Raw genomic sequence first — 24,930 nt, 5'->3', positions numbered from 1 at the left:
GACTCGTAAGTTTTACTATTAGATGTCGGGGTGTTGACCTATTTTTATTGATTTTGAGAGGGGTTCTCTGTGCCTCCTGGATTTTAATGCCTGTTTCCTTCCTCACATTAGGGAAGTTCTCTGCTATAATTTGCTCCAATATACCTTCTGCCCCTCTCTCTCTCTCTTCTTCTTCTGGGATCCCAATTATTCTAATGTTGTTTCGTCTTATCGTATCACTTATCTCTCGAATTCTGCCCTCGTGATCCTGTAGTTGTTTCTCTCTCTTTTTCTCAGCCTCTTTATTTTCTATCATTTGGTCTTCTATATCGCTGATTCTCTCTTCTGCCTCATTTATCCTAGCATTTAGTGCCCCCATTTTTGATTGCACCTCATCAATAGCCTTTTTGATTTCGATTTGGTTAGATTTTAGTTCTTTTATTTCTCCAGAAAGGGTTTCTCTAATAACTTCCACGCTTTTTTCAAGCCCAGCTAGTATCTTTAAAGTCATGATTCTGAACTCTAGGTCCGACATCGTACTAATGTCCGTATTGAGTAGGTCCCTGGCTGACGGTACTACCTCTTGTTCTTTTTGCTGAGGTGATTTCTTTCGTCTTGTCATTTTGTCCAGAGGAGAATAGATGAATGAGAGAACAAAAGGCTAACAGGTTTACTACGTCCCCAGCAAATATACTGTATACAAATCAGAAAAGACCTGAAACCAGGGGAAAAGAAAGGGAAAGAAAGAAAAAAGAAAGAGAAAAAGAAAAAAAAAAGAAAAAAAAGATAAAAACAAAAACAAAACAATTCAAAAAAGGCAGAATATGATCAAATATGATCAGGCTAGTGCATAGATCAGTGCCACACACTAGATTTTGGGCGTATTTTGGTCTGTTAGAAAAAAGTGCCTCCTAAAATTTTAAAGGAAGAAAGACATATATGTACAAAATAAGGGTTGATACAATGAAGGGATGGAAGATGACTGTAAAGATGAAAATTATAAAAGATTTTATAAAAGGACTTGGTAAGATAAGTTGTTTGAAAAAAGAAAGAAGATTTAAGGAAAAAAAAAAAAAAGGAAAAAGGGAGAGAATGTGATCAGGCAGGAGACTAGAACAAAGCCATACACTAGTGATTTAGGGTATATTTTGATCTGTTAGAAGAAACTGTACCTCAAAATTTTAAAGAGAGAACAACTTATATATATATGCCAAAAACAAGGATAACTACTATGAAGGGATAAAATATGACTCTAAAAATGAAAAAAAAAAAATTTTTTTTTTTAAAAAAAAGGGATTTATAAGATGTTGGTTGAAAAAGGGAAAAAGAAAAATAAAAAAAAGTCAACAAAAATTAACTTTGATGAAATAATGAATCATGGTAAAAAAAAAAAAAAAAAAAAAAAAAAAGAAGCCATGAATCTATGTGCAGTATTCCCCTAGCGCTGGAGTTCTCCTATTCTCCTTGATCGATCAACTTGGTCTTGGCTTGCTGGCTGTTTGTGTTGATCTTCTGGGGGAGGGGCCTGTTGCTGTGGTTTCCAAATGTCTTTGCCGGAGGCGGAATTGCCCCGCCCTTGTCGGTCCGGGCTAAGGAAGCTGCTCCAGTTTGCTCTCAGGAGCTTTTGTTCCCTGCAAGCTCTCGGCACAGCTTTGGAGGACCAGGGCGAAAATGGCGGCCTCCCAGTCTCCGCCCGGAGGAGCCGAGAACTCAGGGCCCCACTCCTCAGTGCGCCCCCAGAGAAAAGCAGTCACTCCCGTGTCCCCGGTCTCCGGCCGCTCTCCATGCTCACCCGGCCTGTGATCGAGCGTTGCTATCTCTGGCACCCGACCCCGCTCGGAGTCTCCAAATCCAGCAGATCCCTGCAGTGCGTTCCCGCACCGCTCCTCCCCGGGAAGGAAGGGGAGTCTCCCCGGATCTGCTGCTTGTTGGGTCCTTGCTGGGGGAGCCGTGCCCCGACTGGGCCGCAGATCACAGTTTATGGCAACCCCGAGCTGAGAGCCCGCGACTCTGCTCCGTATCTGCAGCCGGCTTCCCCGCCCCGACACCTGGGAGCTCTGCCGCACTCAGGCACCCCCGGTCTCTCTGTGACCCCAAGGGTCCTGAGACCACACTGTCCCGGGAGGATTCCACCCCCCGCTTAGCCACTGCAGCGACGTCCCTCCGCCGAGCCAACTTTTAAAAGGTCCGATTTTGTGCTCCGCGGCTCTAGCACTTGCCAGAAGCGGCCGGCGGAGGCCCCTCCCCCGCTGTTTATCCTCCCGAATATCGCCTCGGATTCACTTCTCCGCACGTCCTACCTTCCAGTAAGTGGTCGCTTCTCTGTTCAGAGAGTTGTTGCTACTCTCCTGTTCGATCTCCTGTTGAGTTCGTAGGTGTTCAGAATGGTTTGATCCCTATTCAGCTGAATTCCTGAGACCAGACAAAATCTAGGTCTCCTACTCCTCCGCCATCTTGCTCCGCCCCCTTTAGTTGATCTCTTTACAACATTTGTCACTAACCATTTCCATGTTCTTGGGATTATCTATCAAGTCATTGTAATTCTCTCTTCTCATGGTTTTCCCACATTCTGAATTTTCTCCATATGCTCCTTCCTCTTGCCCCTACTGCTATGTCCTATGATTCCCGTCCCAGTTCTCTTCTCATCTCCCCAACATATCATTCCTTGAGATGACCTATAATACCTCAACTACAATTAATGTCCATATTCCACGATTTCTAAATCTCTATCTCTGGTTCAAAGCTCTCCTTTGAACACTAGACACACATTCTCCCCAGTGGCCTTCTGGACACTTCTACCTGGATATCCCACAACCTACTCAAAATCAACTCATTATCCAACCTTCTTATACTTGGCTACTCTTGCAAACTTGCTCATCCATACATTTTCCCACCAACTCAATCATTAGCGGGATACCTGGGAAATACAATGAATTGCTCACCACCCATAGCTAATTATTCACTAAGTCTTGTTGATACTCTCTTAAATGTTCCTTCAAGTTATCCTCTACATTTTGTTTTCAAGAAGCTCACAATTAAATCTTATTTTTAAAAAAAAGAAAGGAAGGAGAGAAAACAGGAGAAAGAAACAGAATGCTCATACTATCTATATTGCATTGTTTGCTTTCTTACACCAAAAGGAATGGTTGGTAGAAAATGACAATAATTTTAATAAAAATATTCATACACACACATTAAATCATCCAGGACACCAAACTGTATTTCCTCTGTGATAATGAAATCTCTTCTCCCTTGTTTAATCAGAGGTCAATTTCTTCTGAGCAAGTTCTAAATATATTCTGAAATTTAGTTTTTGTTCAGTGCTGTTTCCTACATAGTTGGTTAGTCTTAGAACTCAAATGAAAGAAAGTTCAAAAAGAGAGCTTAAATAAGATGTTATCAATTAAGTAAATTAAGTAGTTGATCTCAAATTAATAACTGACATTCTCATCAGCAGGTCCTCTTGTAAGTGGAATATAAAATAGATACATTCAATGATAACCCTTATGAGAAAATCTGGTGGGATTTCTTCAGATACTAGCTGGAAAGATGAGGCTAAAGGGTTTATCTCTTTCCTGGGTTTATGAAAACAACTCCAACCATTCCTGTCATTTTTCTGCCTTCTTCAAATTTTCCTATTTGGTGCTATTCCCCAATGATAGCTCAAGCCAGGTAAGCACCATACAACATTTACTTTAAGTGAAATAATTTGAAATACTCTCCATTTTTATTGGTATTGTTATAGGAAGAAAGAGGGAAGTGATAAATAAGGCACTTGTACTACAATAGGAACTATAAGAAAAGGCCAGAATCAAATCACTAACAACCCCAACTTATAACGTGATGATGGTCAGACCTATGGCTGACAATTTTGTGAAACATCTTATAGCTCTCAACTTCATCAATTCATATCTCTTCAACACGTTTTCAGTAAACACTACAGAGGATAAACTTGAAGGGGCTGTCAAAAAGCTAAGAATGACAGTGTGTAGAGAAAAACCTGGAGCCTAACTCCTGATTTATTGAAGCAACCATGGAGTAAAAAGATGTTAGTGTCAATATCCCTGAAATGGTGGGTGAAGAGACACATATTTCCAATTTTCCTCTTCAGAAATCAAGTTTATTAATGATTAGGAATAACTAATCTGAGGTGCACCCAACAACTATGGGGAGGTCAAATGGTAAAATTAACACAAAGTACCTCTGAACAGAGGTATGCAAAGCCTTCCTCAAAAGACCAGGTGGTTTTCAGGTTAACAAGGTCTGACTATATCCCTTACATGTTTAATATATATATCAAAAGCAAAAAGATGTCAGTCAAAAAGGGCCTGCCAAGGAAGCAGAGAAAAGTAGTCAGAGGCACATATGGGCAGAGTCAGTGGCAGAGAGAGCCTGAGTTAGTGGTTAATGGGCCATGAGCTTTCTAGGACCACAGGAAGACTATCCTTACTGTGGAGTAGGTATGCTAGGCTCTCATAGCCTGGTTTCACTAAATATGCCTTCCCATCTGCATCCATCTGACACCAGGCCCTCCAAGGAGCTCTGATTCTAATTGCATTTTCCATGTAGGTCTACAGTATGCCGGTCATATATAGTTCAATAACTTGTTCTTTTCTTCCCCCTCACTGTAAGTAATCGGATAATGACATGGCATCCCTCTAAGTCTGCCACCAGGAAGTGAATGGGGTGGACATGGGGCATGAGGATGTCAGTCTTAAAGATGTTCTATCACTGTAGATAGAGAAAGGGACATACTGGCTCCACACAGCAGCCTTTTGAGCTCAGTTTTGGGAGTATGTCTCTGAGAGATGGCCTGGTTTTTCGGAAAGTGCTAACAAAATCAGATTTCTCAGATTGTGAGATTTAAGATCACAAGCTTCCCACTAAGATTTTAGCTTTTCCCTTCGAGGGGGCCCTTTCGAACAGCAGAAGAGGTAAAGCGACCAGAAGCATTCCCATTTTAGAGAGCCACTGGCGGATTACCTGCTTCCTCCTCTTCTTGGGCACGTGGCTCAATTACATTTTCCAAAGTCGTATGTGGTTAGAGATAGCCAAAGGTTGAGTTCCAGCCAGTGGAATGTGGTGAAAGTGATGCATGCCACCTGCGGGCCTTGCTTTAAAAACTCCCAAGGACTGTCCTCCTTGCTATTTTTCTCATCCTGTTGGGGATGTCAATGTACTGGGTGACCGTGGAAGGTCAAAGTTGAAAACAGCAGGGCTAGCAGAAGCCCAAAGAGTTGTGTGCCTATGAGACACTCCCACCCCTGACTTATAATGGATTGCCACTTGGGTGAAACTTAAACATCTACTGTGGGAAGTCACGCAAACATAGGGGTTCATTTGTTACAGCAGCTGATCAACCTTAATACACTGTAACAATTAAACTGAATGATCATTGTAGTATGCGCACATTTATTCTCAAGTAGAAAAGTCGTCCAAGATGACTTTCTTTTCAGCTGTTTAATTCTTATTTATTCATATTCTCATATATGTGCTTGCTCTCCTCTCTCTCTCTCTCTCCCTTCTGCATTTCACATTGTCATTCTTAACCCTTTGAACTGGCTCTCTCGACTGGTTTACTTTTATTTTTTATTTTATTATTTTTTTGTCTTACTGTCTTCCACCCAAGTGGTAGCCATTATAGTTGCATGGTTAAGGAAAGAACTCAAAGATCAGTTTCATTATAGAAAAGCAATTTTCCTTGTGGCCACAGAGGAAGTTGGGGGGGAATGGTGAGTGTGGAGGTACTGAGAAAGTTCTGTCCCATGAGTCTGCAGGGAGAGCGAGGCCAAGGAGGAGGATGTTAGGTGGCTCCAGATTGGGAATGGAGCCTGGGGACTGGCCTTGGCTATGCCACTGAATTCTGGATGATTTGGGGTATTTCACCTCACCCTCGTCAAGGCCTCAACAGGAAATGAAGGTAATTATGTGATCAATCTCTAGAGTCTCAACTACCTCTAAAGAAATTGCAAAATGCATCATGTTCTTATAACTGAATGTTTTAAAGGCCCTACTTCGTAATTAGTAGAAATCTACACCATCTACAAAAAGTGCGTGATGAGTCCAAATGATAAGAACACAACAAGAAGACTAGGATGGAATAGGTATACTTCTCAGTGAAAGTCAATGGTCTAGAAGATATTAAATTATCAGTTTAATTAGAGGAGTTCAGGAGAACTCTCTCACTCACACGGGTAAGGGTAAGGCCTGTGTCTTTCCAAGCTGTCTCTGCTAATGTGTGTGTCTATGGGGACTCCAGAACTGTGTGCACTGGGAGGCAGCGTTAAGATTCTCAGCCTAGCTAAGCATTAGAATCAACTGGATCAGTTTTCAGGAGCTACTGGTCTAGAGCAGGGATCCCTCAACTTTCACTATTCCTATACTAGTTAAAACGGGGTGTGTGTGTGTTTGTACCCTCAATGTGCATATTTATTTATTTCCAAGTCATATGCATGTACCATTTGTACTAATCTATTATGTACATGAGAAAATATATGTACACTAGAATTTTTAAATGAGATAGAGATGAAATAAATTATAAATTAATTTTCATAATAGTTTACTTATAATGATAATTTTTGCTCTTCCTAAAAATATATGTTTATCATATATTGATGTGACTGAACATGCTTCTTTACTTTTTGAAAATCTTGGTTAAATGCTTTGTGAGAGTCAGTTTTTGTCAATGACACTCCAGAAAAAGCTACCTTACAAGGAGTAAGGTCTGAATGGAGGAAGGATATTATTTGCTTCCCTTGTTAAAGTATGGCATTCATTGTGCAATCTACCAATTATGCCAAGATTTTCGTTTTTGTTAAACTAATACAATTTCTATTTTCCTTCATATTAATCAGCTTGCATTGAGGATCTCCAGAGAAACAGAACCAATAAGATATATATGGATATATAAGAAGAGATTTATTATGGGAAGTGGCTCATGTGATAGTACTGAGGCTGAGATACGCTAAAATCTGCCAAATGCAAGCTGGAGAACCAAGAAAGCCAGTGGTGTAATTCGGTCCAAGTTCCAAGCTCTGAGAACTGGGGTGTGGAAAGAGGGAAGTGTAGGTGGACGAGTTGGGGGGAGGTCGGGGAAAGACTGGGGTGACATGATGGTAAGTTCTGGAATCTCAAGGCCCAAGAACCAGAAGAATCAGATGTCCTAGGGCAGGAGGGAAGATGGACATCCCAGCTCCAAAGTTTGCCCTTCCTCCACCTTTTAGCTCTGTTTGGGCTCTCAGGCGACTGGATGATACCTGTCTACACTGGTGAGGGGAAATCTTTACTTAGTCTACTGATTCAAATGCTAACCTGTTCTGGAAATACCATCACAGACACACTCAGAAATAATGTTTTACCAGCTTTCTGGGTTTCCTTAGTCCAGTCAAGATGACATAAAATTAACCATTATATAGCTCTGAAAATTTAACTGGAGGATATTACGTTTCTGTATTTTAAAAAACAGATTCAAACTTGACTTCACCGCTTCATTTGGGATACGAGTAACCAAGTTAGAAAATTCTGTTCCCATAACTTTTTAGTGTACCTAGAAAGTTTTAAATAAATTATACACTTAAATTGTTTTTGGCAAGAACACTGCAAATGGATGAAACGTTTCCAAATATTCAAACTTAAAATGTTCTTTCCATAGCATGAATTTCTTTGAAAAAGCTCCTATTTTCTCTCATTATTAAAATGAGAATCTTAATTTGAAGAGACAAATTTTTTTTTAAATATTTGCACGGTAACATATTACTAACAGCTACTCATCACAACAGAGGTAAGCAAATTTGAACTATATATATATTTTTTTTTCAAAAAGAAATCTTTTAAGTATGTTAGCAAAAGATATCTAGTGAACCTGCAATAGATGTCCATGGTCCCTGACATCTCTTTGGTATTGTAAATATGCCATCATTTAAGATAACACAGCCCATAAATCCACCTAACTGGGCATATGGAAATGGCAATAAGGCACAAGGTGGTGAAAGCAAAGAGAGAAGGAAGGAGGCCACTATCATTGCCTTTGTGTAGAAAAGTCTCGTCTTCCTTTACGATACCTCGTAGGTGATACATGACTGGCTGACACATGCGCCTTGTGAAGACACCAGTATGAATTTGTGCACTAAGAAGTAAAGCTCAGCTTTTCTTTTTCTTTCTTTTTTTTTTTTTTTAGAAAAGTGACTATGAATAGAAGTTCCATAGTTTCTTCCTATGCTCCACTGGTTGATCTCTGTGTAGTCACGGCATATGCACGTACTGCACTTTTGAAACCACTGGTTTAGAGCCAGGCTTCTGTTTTTAGATGTTTGGTTTTCAGTTTGTGTCATAACTTTTCTCTCAATCTAGTGTCTGTTTCTTAAAGTGTTGTCCGCAGCTGACCAGTTTTGGAACAGTTACAGATGCAGATTTCTGGGTCCTATTACAGAGCTATTTACACTAGAATGTCTGGGAGTCTGTATTTATAACAAGATCCCGCAGGTGCTTCTTTGTCACACCACAGTTTAAGATCCACTGCATTAGACTGCAATCCTTGTGCTGAGGGGACCGTGTCCCCCTAATTCATTATATCCCCAGGACCCGGCACAGGAAGCGATAAACAGTTGCTGAACTGAAGTGAAATGAACAGCATGATTTCTCCTCTGGCAGAGAGCTTGAGGGTCTGGTTGGGAGTTATTAGTCAACATGCGTTCATTCACTCACTCATCCACCCATTATTGTAGGTACTTGGGTAACAGAATATAAAACAGACCAAACACACTTCTGTCATGGCGTTGATACATCATCAGGGGAAGACAGAAAATAAAAAATAACATAATATATAAATGATCTACCCTGATAGAAGGTGATCATTGCCATGGAAAGGAGAATACAGCAGGCTAAGGGGATCAGGAGCGCTGGTGTAGGGGGCCGTGGGGGGCAGGGCAACTGCACGGTGCTCCCACTGAGAAGACTGCACCTTAGCCAAGAGAGCATCAACCAAGTGGCTATTCCTTTCACTTGCCACAAATCCTGTTCATCCTTCTTTACATGATTCAGTCAGGACTTCCGAGACATTTTAGATGCTACTGGTACATGGCAGGAGCTCAGTAAATGTTGGCTAAATGAATAAATATACATGTTGGAGAAAGAAACAATGTGGAGAGATGAAACGATAAAGTTCCTCCTGAAACCAGGAAAATCAACCAAGTAAATAAAGAGCTACTCCAAATCATATGAAGCTACTTGGAAAATGTCATGAACAGCATCTGAGGACCTTGCTCATACATCAAATGCTAGAGTGAACCCCCCTACACAGAGCCGAACTGGCCGGGGCCTGGAGTGCTGGCAGCGCTAGGCTGGTCTGAACGAACCGCCACTTGCAAATATTCGCAGACCTACCTGACATTTCCCCGTGTAGTAATCACACAAATCATGACATATACTTAAAAATCCTTTGTGATAAAATCTTTTGTGATTTTGTTTTTGTTTTTGGAACAGATATAACTTCTTGCCTAAAGTATTTAAATAAGACAAACTTAATTGATTATGGTTATGCTGTTTACTACTTGAATGGATTGACTTTTATTCCTATAAAATGGTATATTTAATATTTTAAATTAGCAATACAATATTTACTGAGCTAATATATTTAAGGGGCAAATAAAATATCTGTTGTGGCCACAACTACTTATATTAAAAAGAATTAGTTTTTTTTCCTATTTTGCCAGTTTTAAGTTTATAATCTTTTTGTCATACTCTGGGATCTGTAACTTTCAATTTCTTGAAATTGTAACAGTAAGACAACATAGAAACAACTCCAAGTAGTGCCTTTTCTTTTTAAATAAGCTACTTCATCTACAGTAAGGAGAATAAGTGATTGGCTAGATTCTCACAGCATTTAGAGCTGCAAATGACTTTTAGAGATTATAGGCTAATTAAAGCCTCACCAGTTACCTATCCCTTTTTAAAAAACAATTAATGAACCTGAATCTAAGGCAGCAAAAGGTTAAATGATTTCTCTGGGGGTAAAACGGCAAGCCAGCAGTGAAGCAGAGCTGACACTTCATTCCTTGACCTCAGGGACGTATCAAAAACATATCGCTGTAACGTGTTGTAATACCTTAACACTTTTACATTTGGGGCCTCCCAGTGCCTCTCTAAACACACAGGCATAGGATTAATAGCTTTAAAATCTTAAGTAATCTATTTAAAATAAATATTTCCCCCCTAAAAACCTAGATTTCCCTTACTTATATCAAATAAAAGGCAGGGGAATGGTTTGTAGATTTTGTTTTATTTATTGTTAATGAGAACAGAATTAACCATGCATCCTAGTCTCTTCTTTAGTTATTTGAGGAAAAATAAATCACCACTGCAATTGGTTGTTTCAGAGAAGAAACCCTTTCATCTAAAACATGCAGAGAAATCTTTGCCACAAAGTTTCACAGCTCCCTTTGGCCACCCAAAAGAAAAATCACTAAGCTTCCCAAGAGTGACTTCCAAGATTTAAACAAAGACATGCCTATTTTGAGCAAATATTGTACTATGAGCCATTATTTATAGCCAATAAATCTAGTAAAAATCATTGGGATGAAATCTGCTTTACATTGACTTTTCACTTAAACACACAATATTTGTTTATGCGGAATAATAACACACAAATTGGAATACCATATAAATTAATGCCAAATAAAATACTATCGCATTAAGACACATCTGACAGGCTTTTAAAAATGAGTGTCTGCTAATACATGAGGTACTGAGAGGGGACAGTGTCATTCTCTAGGTGCCGGAGGGGGTCACTGAGTGAGTCTGGAGGGAGAACTGCAAGGCCCAGTGTGGCCACTTGCTTCAGCAATTCTCAGGGGCTTTGCTTATGCTGTTTTCTTAAGACAGAGCAACATCTCCCAAGAAAATTCTTCAAAGCCCAGTTGGAATGCCTCTTCCAAGTGGAAGTCTTTCTGACTCTCAGAGTCCAAATTAGCTGTCCTTCGTGCAATACTCTCACTCAAGTTACGGCCCGTGACGATTAGTTCTTTACATCTATAAGGACCATGTCCTAGTCCCACGGACCAGTTCTCATGCTCTGCCCACGGTGGGCAATTAAAAGTGTATCTTGCTAAAATAGGTCCAGAAGGGTTTACTGGGATTATGTGGTCTAGCCTCTTCACTCTACAGTTCAAGGAAAGGAGTGAGTTGCCCAATACACAGCAAGCTGTGACATGAGTGGAACCTGAATCCTGTACTTCTTTCGCGTGGCTGCCCCTGGGCTAGTGCTGTTGGAGCTCTAATCCCTGACCTAGCAGAGCACCTAGCAAAGCACTCATTTTGGTAGGTGAGAAAGACTGGTCTAGTTCCCTTGTCACTACACAGTGATGCAGAAAATTGATATAATGAAAGCAACACTGACTGAGATTGGTCGTGTACGGAAGGAAGCCAAGACAGTATTTTAAAAGATAGACGTAATATATGTTCAGGGGCTGGCCAATCTTCCTAACTCATGCAATGGCCTACTGGTCAGATCCATGTGACAGCCTAGATATCTGAATAAGTGAGTGTGCTCTACCAAGTGAGGAACTCATTTAAGAAGAGTTCTTAGAACTTTTGGCTGAGAGTAAGAGTAGTCTGTAATGAGAGCATGTTTCAATCATCTCAATCACCACAAAACCAGCCTTCCCTGGTTCGTCCATTGTGTCAGGCAGGTTCCCCCAAGCTCCCCGCTCTAGTCATACTGTAGGTCTTCTTTCAGTTCCATCAACAGTCTTGGCACTTTTTTACTTGGAATGTTTGCTGTTTCCCTGTCTGGAAGCTTTTCTCCCTGTTCTCTGTCTGGCTGACACCTTCTCCTCCATTAGTTCTCACCTAACATGGTATCTCCTCCAGAGAGAGGGCCTTTTGACCAACCTACATAAATTAGGTCTTCACTCAGCCCAGATTCTTCCTCTTCTTCTTGTTTTTATGATACCCTATTTGTATCCTTTATAACACATGATAAATTGAATACTTTTTTGTTTACTTGTATATTATGATAAAGGCCACATCTTTTTCTACATATATATCACCAGGATCTAAACAATGCCTACTGAATTCTAGATAGTATACAATAAAGACTGGTTTGTTGAATAAATAAATAAATTAAAAATATTTTTATAAAACAAATTCAAAATTATTTGAAGTCCCCAGTAAACCCTTAACAAGTTTTGAGAAACACAATTCTACTTTATAAAATGCCTACAGTAAGAACAAATTTCAAATACTGGTTTAGTAAAGATTTTCAGATTACTTCTTTGCAGATTTTTGATAGTCACCATTTACTTCAGAAGCAAAACTTAAGGTTTTTTCAATGCTGCTCTATGTCAAAAAAGTCTATACCTGATTAATCACTAATACCTAAATATTAATGATAATAAACATCCAATTGGCTGTAATCTAACGATAAAAAAAGAATGACATATAGTTACATAGCTCAGATACAAAGAAAAAAATATTTGGCGGGGAGGGGGACATTAACAGAGAAAACAAAACAAAACAAAAAAATGATTCTCAAAGAATGGCAGGTTTCAGAGAAATGCTCCAGCTTTTTAGGGAATAAAAAAAGGATGAAGAAAACAGAAGTAGCATTCTTTCTACAAGAGAAAATCCGATTAAAAACTAATACTGGAAAATCTAAACAGAACCCTCTGATGGGAACATCATGAAAAGTAAATAAATGGATGCTGTGCATCCTCCTCAAAGAGTTAATATATGTGGTTTTTAAGTTCTTTACTACTCAGAGGGGAAAAAATTACAATACCATTAGTGTGATACACATTTTCCGGCACTGTCACTTGACTGGTAGTAGGCTTGGATCCATTCACCATTTTTCAAATTTGATACATTTTACCAAAGCCATTTGATATTTTTAAAAAGTAACACCTACAGTGGGGTTTTTTGGAATTAGAAGAGTAAAAATCTATTACCTGCATAAAATCTGAAAACTGAATCTTTAGACTTTTTATAATTTAAAAAGGCAATTTTAATATAACTCCAAATAAAAGCCAAAACAGAACTGGCCAAGCATAAGAACATTGTACACTATATTTTTTATAGTGTGTTTCTGTGTATAAGAATGACTATGAAATTAAATTGTCTTATTTCTAGCAATTTTCTTCCATAAACAATAGCAGTCACTGCTAAAAGGGTTGCTTGCAAACTTACTAGAAATATTTTTTGGAGAATATTCTAGTCTTCAAAACAAACAGTAGCTGTCAAATTCTTACTGCATAATCTAAAATGTTAATCCATGTACTGTATTTCATTTGTAATAAGTCTTTGTGATAAGGTTAACACTTCAACACACAACACAAATAAGAGAACACCGAAAAATGAAAATTACTTTGCTTATGTTTCTGTATTAGAATTTTATTTGCTAAAGGGTAAAAACAGATTTGCAAAATTCACAGTTAACTTAAAACAATAGTTTTAAACCTTTTATTCCTAGCCCTTACTGCCTTCAGGAAGGAGAGAACATCTGGTTATTTAAGGAACACAATATGTTCACATTTTCTATGACTTTTGTTTCTAATTGGGTTTTTAAATTTTTTTTTTTTTTGAATTTGAACAACTAGTTAGAACAATGTTTTCTAATCACTTCATATTTTTCCGACCGTCCTCCTTCTATCCCTCTACTTCATTTAGTGGATTGTTTTTGGAAATCTGCTCAGTGGTTCTAATATGATAAAGACAAGAAAATGAGAATTAGGAACATGGTCTGAGGAACTAAGTATAGAAACCGTATTTACGACGAACTGACTATAGGATGCTACAAACAGATATTTGACATTTGGTCTCTTTACATAGCATACATTTAAGAAAATTTCAAATAGTTCTAGGTCCACTTCACTTATATACATGGCAGCTTTATTACAGATGCAAATTAAATGTCTATTACAAATTGAATAATTTTTATGACAGATACTAGTAAATAGGATTCTACTATTTTTAAAACTATAGTTCCTGTGTGGAAAGGTGGTTGGAAGACTTGGGTTCAATTGCTGGCTCTGCCATTGACAAGCTGTATTAAATAAGTCTCTAACTTCACCTTGATCCTTAGTTTGTTCATCTACAGAAGCAGAAGCTGGATTAGATCTCTAGGTTCCTTGCAGTTCTGAAATTCTGACAGTCACAGTCAGGTATATTAACTACATTCTTTGTTATGTCTTTTTTGTTCCATAATACTTCAAGGTGGTAATAGGTTTTCAAACAATTCTGACACATAGTATATTAAGGAACTAGATGCCCTTTAAGTTCAAGTTGTAGGGTTCATTAACCATCCTGATAAAAATGGCAGCTGACAAATATACAATTGGCAATGGCTTCCATGGAATGTAGGTACGGGTTCCAGAAATATGCGAGGTGAGTGAGATCCACCTAGATTAGAGTCAGTATGGTGTATGGGAAGAGGCTTAGCAACTGCGTCAGAATTCAATTCTACCATTATTTTCTTAATACCAACTGCTGCAGAACACAAACCTAAATGCTAATAAATGAGCAGGATCATACAGAATAATGGATGCAATAAATAAGCAAATAGCTAAAATACGAAGTCCTTATGGGGACTCAAAGGGGAAAACATGTTCTGTCTGGGCCTGGGAATGGCTTCCTGAAGGAAGTAGAAGGTATGCTGGGAATCTTAGGAGGGGATGGCTACAGGTAAGGGTCATGGAGCCATTCTAGCTAGCTTGGAAGCTTGGAAGTTTTTGGCCTTCGGAAAGCCACATAACCTTAATCTACTACACTGAAAAAGAATGAAGAAAGATAACCTGCTTTGCCTACCTCATAGCTTGTTGTAAAGACCAAATTAAGCACATCAAAGTGCTTAGAAACTATGAAGGAGGACGATCCTATTATTACATTTCACAGCCCCATTATTTCAGTCTGTTCAAATGAGAAATCTTTTCACAGTAAAGCCTACATCTGATATAAAACAATTAAAGCCCAGTGTCTCATGCTCTAGTTGCAGAGTCTATTCTCAACTGAGCAATCTCCACTGGGATTTATGGAAAGTGGTAGGACAAAGTGCTTTTCTGAAGCTGGCAATGAACTTGGAGGGCTCAGAGTTCCTTGTTTATTTTTATTTTATTGAGTCTGTCAGCAGCACTCAACACTACTGTCACAAGGTACTGGGCTATGTGAAAATGTACTTTCATGCCTCAAATCTCATCCTTCTACTAGTTTGCTTCACAGAGACTCGTGTGTTTATATACTTACTCTGATCTACTTGAATTGGGAATGATTCAAGTATTTTAAGTGTTTCATTGTTAATAATAAATAGAAAAAAATTAAGCACTCTGATGTTTGGATTTTTAGAGGATACAGGCAGGGTACTAGCATCATCTTCCCCATTTTTCTTCCTCCTTAGTATAAATGGCCTCCTATATGAATTTATAATGACATTACTACATTGAAAACTCCATCCACATGTGGATTTCTATGTCATATATAAACTTGCTCTCTGTGTGGATGTGTGTGTGTGTGTGTGTGTGTGTGTGTGTGTGTGTGTTCCATCTCTAACTTTGTAGCACTGGACTGGATCTTATTAGATCATTGTAAGTCAGCTTTTTGTGGACAAAGGAGCTCTGGTTGGGCGGGTCATTAGAGGCAATTTAATTCAACCCGAAAAGAGAAGACCAAGATTCAGCAAGCATGAGTTTCCCCAAATCACAAGGATGGTTATTAGCAGAGTCAAGATTTGACCCAGTGTCCTGATTTCTAATTCAGTTTCCTTGTTCTTTAACTAAACCTATCACCTTGCTGGGTTAGCCATGTGAAAGCCCCTTAAACTATACAGCTTTCTTTATTTTTCCTACAGATATCATCATTCTATAAACTTGTTCTCAACAACCTTTTAAACGTGATTCCCTCCTCCTCATCATCAATTTTTTCTGTCTCAAGAAATATCAGCTTAAAGTCCTATATTTTGGACCATTATCTTGATCATGTTTTTACTTTGTTAGACCCTAAATGTAAAAGTGGGGAATACATTTTTTTTAGAGATACTTATGCTATTTTTTTCTCTTAATCCTTAGAGAATATATTTTTTAATGCTTATAGAATTGGCTTCATTATACTTAATATTATGTACACTACCTTACTGAGATAAAAAGTACTCTATTAAAATCATAGATTCTACTAATAACACTGATTGATTTATTATATAGAATCCTACATCTAGAAGAGTGATGATTCATAGCAAGATCAACCATATTTAGCCAGGGAAAAATTACCAAGATCGATAGGTTTAGATAACACATTCACTTCTCCCTTCAGTAAACCAAATAAATCATATAGGTAGAGAATTCAAATAGTTATTTTAACACTTTTTTCCACACTCTGTATGATTCTAAGAATTCCTAATGCTGAGCTGACAGAGCTTACCTTAAGTTTACAGACCAAAACTCATATACCTCATTGACGAGTAACCGCATTCTTTTTTCCTTTTATAGATATTTCATAATTGTGGTTATTTTTATAAAACAAAATATGTAAAAATGTGGGATTTTTAATCTTATAATCAGACTCCTAAGCCTTACCAGGAAAAAAAATATGCTATCTTTATATCAGAGAAATGATGGATTATATTTCTGATACTTAATGAAATACTGTATAGGAGAAATGATAAAAAATTGTGTATTTTTGTAGAAAATGGGTATAGGCACAAGGAAATAAAATCTTTTAAATCTATCAAAGATAAATAGAGGTCATACTCAAATGTTGAAGTCAACAGCCGAGAGAAAAGCAGAAATCCTTTAGAACTAAAATTTACGTTAAACTTGGAGGCCCAAGTCGATCAGAGAGAGCTTGGCAATGGATCCACAGACAGACTGACTCAAAGACAGTTTGACAACTGCCAACATGACTGTTGGGAATTCTGCCAAGGAGCCAAAGGCTGGGATTACCACCCAATGCCTGGCATTCTCATACTTGTGTTTGAAGCTCTCTCTCTTCTACTTCATCCAATATTTTTGTTTGGCTCAAAAGCATCAAGGATTCACAGATTTTTTTAGATCATTAAATGTTCTTATTTTCAAGAAATATAACATTAGTTGTAAAAGAGCACACTTTTCTCTGAAGTGTAAAGAAAATTTTGGTGGCTTGCTTTAAGTTCAAATAGAGAAATCAGCATTAAAGTCTGTCTAAATCTTTATTTTATTAGGTTACTCTTTACCCACAAAATAAAAAATATATATTCCTCACATGAAATGATTTAGTATTTCATTGTGTCATAAACTTTTACAGAACCAGTCCTTTTTACAGCTCTAATGTCTTGGTCCTCAAATGGCCCCGAAGGCTCTCCCTGGATAAGTTGGTCCCTGGGAGGGGTACCAATGATAATGAAGTGTGGTTATAAGGAGAAGCAGCTGCTGAACTACTTCCTTGAGTCATGAGGAAGGAAGAGGGCAGAATAACCTTCTGAGGGACAAGAGATGTGTGTTCCAGGTTCTCATGGCAATGTCCACTTAATTTACCTGCTAAGCTGCTAGCCAGTGAGGTATGTGAGTTTTGCCTACAGCTCTAGGCAAATTCTGTCATTAGGCAATTCATCTGTCATTACACAAAGTCTCCATTAGGAATTCTTGGGAGTCAGGCTGAGAAACCAATTTGTCACCCAACTTAAAATTGTACATATTCTCTTTGGAAAGCTTACCTTTGGATCTCGAAGGAACAGAGCCTTGAGAATCAGTGAGTGTACGTCCCCAATTAGTGGGTAATGCATCAGAAGGCCAAGACAGGTCTGGTAGTTACTAGAGATCACTAAATAAGAGGGAAAAAAAAAAAGAATTCAGAAGCAATACTGTTTAAGATGTTTGCATTACTTGAGAGTAAAAAAATAACTCAGATTCAAAGAAAGCAAACCAATAACTCAATTAATTTGATAAAAGGAAACAGGGAGAAGGGATCTCTACCAAATGGCCTTTGAAGCAGCACACTGTACTGTTAACTGCAATCTAATATCTAGCACTTATCCTCAGGGGGTGTTGGAAGAAGAGCCTCAGATATAGAGATGTGTACGTTTGCAATATAAATAAACTCTTAGAAGCATGCATATTTATTGCCATTTTATGTCTGTGTTTAAATGTCTCTAGTTTTGCTGCTTAGAAATTAGTAACAAAAATCTTATGAATGGGAAAGAACCAGTTTAAAATTCTCATAAAATAATATCTACCCTAATTATTATGCTTCATAAGTTACATATGTTACATTTATTCTTTTATATATAAATATTACATAATTCAGAGTTTAAAAAATATAATTTCTTCCAATTATTTTTTTCTAAAGGTAATGAGAAATTTAGGGAGAGTATCTATGCAGCATTTCTTGGAGGAAAAATGTCAAAATCTTCACAGACAAGCCTAACTGTGTTCCTTAGACTGTCATTTAATTTTTTTCCCAAATCAACCTAATTATGGGCGCAATTATTAAACACATCTTTTCAGGCAGGTCTATGTAAACTACTTCATTTCTTGGCAATCCATCTGCCACTGCTGTCACAGTCGGGCCCATTAACGACGCTTGTTTTGTAAGCCACACTGACTGCCTCCACGGCACTGATTGTGAAGAAACTTTACAGTTACCACTTCCTGTTGTTACAACTGAATCCTTTTCATTAATCAGAACAAGCAGTTGAAAAATATTCCATAGGAAAACAATTGTGATTCTACAGAAACAACACAAATCACAAAATAAACTGTTTGTGATCAGAAATGTCCTTGCTTCTTAGATTTTTTTTCCCTTTCTTTTGTTGGAAGCACCATTTTTTGCAACAGCTTCCCACCTCCTCCCCCTTCCCAGGAACATTATGGGGAAAGGAGACAGGACTGGGCAAAATGAATAATTATAATCTACGTAAGGAACCACTTTATCATCTTCATTTCCGTTGCTGATCTGACAGCTTGTAATTTCATACATCTGCTTTCATTTGTAAAGCACTCACTTATCCTACCTTTTCTATATCTGTTCAGACTCTTTTCTTCTTATTCCTTCGTTTTGTCATATTCACATTCAGTTACCTGTTGTCCTTTTTTCTCTAGAATTCAAAAAGCTAGTATACTGAGAATGGTATAATGTTTCCATGTAGGGCTTTCTTTGAGAGCTAACAAATAAATAAAACTTAGATAATCAATTCATTTTCTAACTCATACTTTCCCAAATACTATAATGCTTATATACTAGTAACTGACCCAGGAAGAATTCTTGTATATTTTGTAAGAGAAGCAAATGCTTCTGGGCTCGGGATTCTAGGATGTGGGTTTGAATCCTGGGACACCATTTGAACCTTTTCTAAGGTTGCCGTACGATCAAAGGGCATAAATCTGTTCGGCCGATTGATAGCAGCTGCTCAAAACCTGTTGCGGATAACTGAGCTTCAGTTCAGTCATGTGGAAAACAACTTCCTGATTGAAAAAAAAAAATCTGCCGACTTTATTCAATCCAATAGCTATTTGTTGAGTACCTAACCCATGGCAGGTGCTATGTTAGGAGGGGATGCAGAGATAAACAAAACACAGTCCTTACTCTGAAGAAAATTAAAGTGCCGAACGGCAGATGTAGAACAACTGCTACTACCACTAAGATGACAATCAATTCCTGAAGGCTTTCTGAGCCTAGGCCCTATGCCAAGAACTTTCCCTACATTATCTCATTTAATTTCTACGATGATCTTATTATAAGGGTATAATTATTATCCCTGTTTTACAGATGAGAAAACTAATACTTGGAAAGGTTAAGTCATTTTCCCAAATCATATAAGTGATTTGGTAGCGGAGCAGGATTTGAAATTTCGAAGCCTAGCTACAGGGTCTGAGCTCTAATACGTGACTTTGTTTTGTAAAGGCAATTGTCTTAAAAATCAGACAACATAGTGAATGCAAAGAGTCACTGCAAACAGAAGAGTCAATTAGTATTATTACTCTCATGTAGTAGTTTTAAGGAGCTTAGGAGGTCAGCATAACCCAGTCTCTAGGATAGCCTGATACAGACTGGTATTTATTTGGAGGGACGAGGGCAACAATCCTGTTCTTACAACTGGACAGAACTTTTGAGGCTGTCAGAAGCTGTAAAAAATGTATAAGGGAAGCCAACTAACGCATTAATATTCCACTTGCAGAATGAATGAAGGAGCTAACATTCCTTCTCCCATTTCTCCCTTTCATCCATCCAATCACCGAATGTTAATGAACATTTCCTGAGCACCTACTATATCCTGGACACACAGAGACAGTGCCAGCCACTGGCACTAGGGATATAATGGCAAATGAATCTGAGCTCTGAAGGGCAGCAGAACATGCCGCCTGAAATAGCTCTGTAGGGTGCTCGCTTCGGCAGCACATCCACTAAAACTGGAATGATACAGAGAAGATTAGCATGGCTCCTGAGCAAGGATGACATGCAAATTCATGAAGCAAAATACTGCTGTAGGAGTTCAGGATATGCCACCCTGAAATATGCCACTTTGGTGTATTGATTATTCTGAGCTGTAGGCACTTGAAAAAGAACAAATGCACAGTAAGACTTTCTCTGAACTCCCCTTATTTGCCTAAAGATAAATCCTCCAAAAGGAAGTCCGTTGTCATAAATTCCCCCAAGACAAACTCTGTCACAGATTCATACCTCTCATCTATTCTTCTAAGGGCCCATTCGTCTTCCCTAAAAATAATTTACTTTTCTCTAAGAGGTCTACATCTCCCCACCCTTTCTTTATTAAGATGATATTTAATCCCAAGTTCTAAAACCATATCTTTGAGAGTTGCTCATTTTCCTGAGTATCTACCATATTCAAATGAGGCATACATTTATATTTATATGTCAATATGTTAATTTTATAATTATTATATTATATAATCATATAATAATAATAAAAGATACATATATTAATAAGCTTCTGTTTTTCTTGTTAATCTGTTTTGTTTTTGTTTTTTTTTTGGTTAAAGAATCCCAGCTGGGGGCGTCTGGGTGGCTCAGATCATGATCTCCAGGTCCTGGGATCCAGCCCCATGTCAGGCTCCCAGCTCAGCCGGGAGTCTGCCTCTCCCCCTGCTTGTGCTCTCTGTCTCTGTCTCTCTCAAATGAATAAATAAAATCTTAAAAAAAAAAAAAAAAAGAATCCCAGATGAAAACCTAAATGGGTATAGGTAAAGCTTTACCTCTCCAACAGCTCCCTGTCTTCAGATAATACTATCTCTAATTTATTAATGAAACTTGTACTTTGAGAGCACTTTTAACTTGCAATTATATATGCTAAGTATCAAGTCCCTTTTGAATAACTGTGCCCAATTTAGAGTAGGCAAGAGAGAGTAACACATGCTGTTTTAAAAACAAAATAGCAGAGATCTGATCGAGTAAGAATTTAGTTTTGATCTTTACAGCAAAGTTTTGTGGAATGTGAGAAACTCATCTGTACTGCTGTTCCTTCTCTAGTGTTTACTCCATCAGAGCAGGGCAGTGACACAGGAAAAAATGTGAAAGATTAAAAAAAAAGGCCGAGTTTTGGTATCTCCCTACATTTGAAATCAAGTATGTATATGCTTTAAAGACAAAGTACTGAAGCTACACACTCTGAAGAGCATATTCAGAGAAGTGGAAGACAAAGGTGAGTGGTATCTGGAAAAACATCCTGGATCTGGGATCAGATGATCTAGATTAGAATCTAGATCAGACTGCTGGCTAGTCACTTATTATGTGGGTGAACTTAGGCAAGGTACTGAACTTCATGAACTTTATTTCCCCCACTGATAAAACAATAATAATGCTTACTCTAGCTGCAGGGTTTCTGTAAGCACGGCACAGATGCAAGGTAGTGTGCTGCCCATCTTGCTTAATTCTTGATGAATGGCACTCCCTCCGCACAAAGCAGAGCCAACTTCTCTGTCTCTATTTTTTTCAAAGATTTTATTCATTTATTTGAGAGTGACGGAGATAGCTAGAGAGAGCAAGAGCTCTTGGAGCTCCCCCCCCAGAGAGGGAGAAGCAGGCTCCCCACTGAGCAACGAGCCCAAAGCAGGACTCCATCCCAGGACCCTGGGATCATGACCTGAGCTGAAGGCAGATGCTTAACCGACTGAGCCACCCAGGCGCCCTCTGCCTCTACTTTTAAATGGCACACGACTGTTCTGGAGTTGTCTAAGGGAGCTGGTTTAGATAGTTTCTTCAGTCATAACAAACAAAAACATAATAAAATCAGTAAAGATAGAGGATGTTACTGTTTTGAGAAAGCTTAGAGCAATACAGTTAAAGAACTTATGGATGATTCAAAGATAACTGCACCTACAATTATAATACTTGTAAGTAAAACACTTCATTCAAATTGTTTAATTTTATATTTAGATATACTTACTTTCCCAAGGTAACAAAATGGACGGGAAACAACTAACCAAAGAACACAAAACTAAATGTAGACTTCCTTTAATTTCTCTAAAATTCAGAACAGTAATAGCTATCACTTATTAAGCATCTATAACGTGCCTAGCAACTTGCTATATATTATACACTCTGTAAATCCTCCTAATCCCCACTAAGGAAAGTATTATCATCAACTTCACATTTTAGACAAGGAGATGGTATTGCGGAGAGGATGAACAACACATCCGAGGCCACTGGGCTCCCAAAAGGCAGAGAGGGCTGAACCCAGGTCTGTGTAGCTGAAAGCCTCACTCATCACCACTGTATCTTGTGCTTTCCTGTATTTCTAGCAGAAAATGTAATGACAGGAGTGTCTGTGTACAGAAGCCAAGTTCAGACAAAGTGCAGATGGCTTCTGAATGCCAACTACGTGTGAGACACAGAGAAGCTCCTAAAATACACTGAGAACAGCCCTCCATATATAAGGCCAGGTAAAGTAAATATTTAGAAATAGGCATAAATTCTTGTAGTTAGCTATTAAGTGGCATATAAAACAAATAATCATCAATATAAAATAAAAATAATTAGCTAACAACAACAGAGAAGAAAACCTTAAGGGTTTAACATAATTTATTGTACCTCTCCACTGAAAACAAAGCTGATGTGTAGGTAAGTAAGTATCTTGCAAGGTACCTGGCACGCAGAAGACATTCAATAAATGCTATGTGTTCTGGAAAAATACTTGTTGAGGATCTAATACATGATGGAAAAAAGAAATACTTATTGCATTCATTGTCCTCAACTATTTAAGAACCCTTACTATTTTAACTTCTCCAGTCACAAAATGGCAACATGCAAAATTAGATTTCAAATGGATCAGAAAACCAGGTCGGGGTAGGGAGTAATCATAAATAAAAACAACAAAACATATTCTTCTCAGTCTTGGAGAAAGCCAAGTATAAAACTGATTAATGGCCTTCTCCATACAAAGTGATTTTTGTCTAGTGTTTAAGATTCTCCTAAGAGATTCTCCTAAGATGTTGTCCTTCCGGGTTTCCCTCCCTGGTTGGCACTATGACAGCTGCCTCTCTGAGCACCATCGATCACAGCAACATCCACTCTCAAGACCTAAGATGGACACACTCTTCCATAAACAATGGGATGGTCCTTATATCTCTGGTAGATTTTATGCAGAAATATGAGAATTTTCAATTAGGTTTTTGGAAAGAGAACAATCTCAAATTCTGAGGAGCTCACTCTTTTTTCCTAGAAAAAAACTTAAAAAAAATTTTTTTTAAGATTTTAAGTAATCTCTACACCTAACTCGAACTCACAACCCTGAGATCATGAGTCGCATGCTCTACTGACCGAGCCAGCCAGGCGCCCCTAGAAAAAACCTTTAAAAAGTGCTCTTTTTAATGCTTTTCAAGCTTAATACACTTTAAACAGAATTTATTTTAATCAGATCAAACAACATAAGAGATCTTCTCAAAAATTTATACTTTTAAACATACAGTGTTGTCAGTGGAAAGGTAGTAAGCAAGCAAGCATCCAAGTGGAGGACTGCTAGTCGGTAGGGTGTGAACACAGGACAAAGGATACTGTACTAGTGAAGTCAGCATGACCACACGTTAGCTCCAGAGTGCCGATGGGACTAGGATTAAGTCTGAAGCAAATCAGTTATCTGTACAGGCTTACATTTTGTCATCATCTCTGCCTTGTTACCCATTAAGGGAACTAATGAAATGATACAGTGCAAAAACCTTTAAGCGTTTTAATGCAAGTTATTACCATTAATGCAATAACTGTAGGGATATGCCTAGAATCAGGGCCCAAGTTCTCTCTCCAAGTTATAAAATGTTACAGAAATGAAATCTAAAAAATTTAGCATGTATTAAAATTTAAGAAAGAAATAGTAAGTCTGATTCATAGTTTTTGCCTTTCATTTTTTAATCAAGTTTTAACCAGTTTGGTTATTTTTAACCAAATGAAGGGAAACCATAGGCTAGGTTTTTAATTATTTGTTTGTCATTCTGGATACAGATCTGTCGAGCAATTGATTGATGAATATATCTGTTTTATTTCATTGCTTAGTGATTTTTCATTCCTTGCTCAGAAATACAGATCTGTCAGTAGAAAGGGCTGAGGTACAGAAGATATTTAAGAAGTGTTGACAATATCTCTTTCTTGTATTCACTCAGCTAACTAGCATGTATTAAATACCTATTTTGTTCCATATACTGATATGACAAGAAAAAAGACAATCTTAGCTTTCTCTTCATATTGCAGTGGAAGAACAGCATCAGACTAATTGCAACACAGGACAGAGCTCTAACAGTGGCGCATACAAAGGGCTGTGACAACTGCTCGAGTGGAAGCTGCAAGGTCAGTGAGTGCCAGGCAACAAGTGGAAGTAAACGGAGGTAGGAGGCTGAGTGGCCCCTGTGGCCGGAGTGCTGAGGAGAAATGGAGACATGAAAGCCCGTGGGGGGCCTGTTTATCCATAGGGGATGGAGTTTAGATTTCACTCTGTATTTGCTACCTCTGCTGAAAGATCGTAAGTAATGTGATCAGATTTGGTTTTAAGGAAGA

General features: G+C 38.1%; 1 protein-coding gene and 1 non-coding gene across 11 annotated transcripts in view; one reads left to right on the top strand and one right to left on the bottom strand.

Moving 5' to 3' along the window:
- The window catches only part of TBC1D5 (TBC1 domain family member 5), a 579,609-nt gene that overhangs the window by 114,194 nt on the left and 440,485 nt on the right, over nt 1–24,930 (bottom strand). For all 10 annotated transcript variants that reach the window (XM_027583569.2, XM_027583568.2, XM_027583571.2 and 7 more), the window contains one exon: nt 17,648–17,754. In XM_027583569.2, the coding sequence (XP_027439370.1) occupies nt 17,648–17,754 (107 nt within the window). The remainder of the gene's footprint in view (nt 1–17,647; nt 17,755–24,930) is intronic.
- LOC113919024 lies at nt 20,310–20,416 on the top strand. The gene has a single exon (XR_003518769.1). It is a non-coding gene; the product is annotated as a U6 spliceosomal RNA (small nuclear RNA).

This window comes from Zalophus californianus, chromosome 1 (assembly GCF_009762305.2).
Source record: "Zalophus californianus isolate mZalCal1 chromosome 1, mZalCal1.pri.v2, whole genome shotgun sequence".
Lineage (NCBI taxonomy): Eukaryota > Metazoa > Chordata > Mammalia > Carnivora > Otariidae > Zalophus > Zalophus californianus.
Note: the sequence above shows the minus strand (reverse complement) of the source record. Positions and strands in the feature narration are given on the sequence as shown.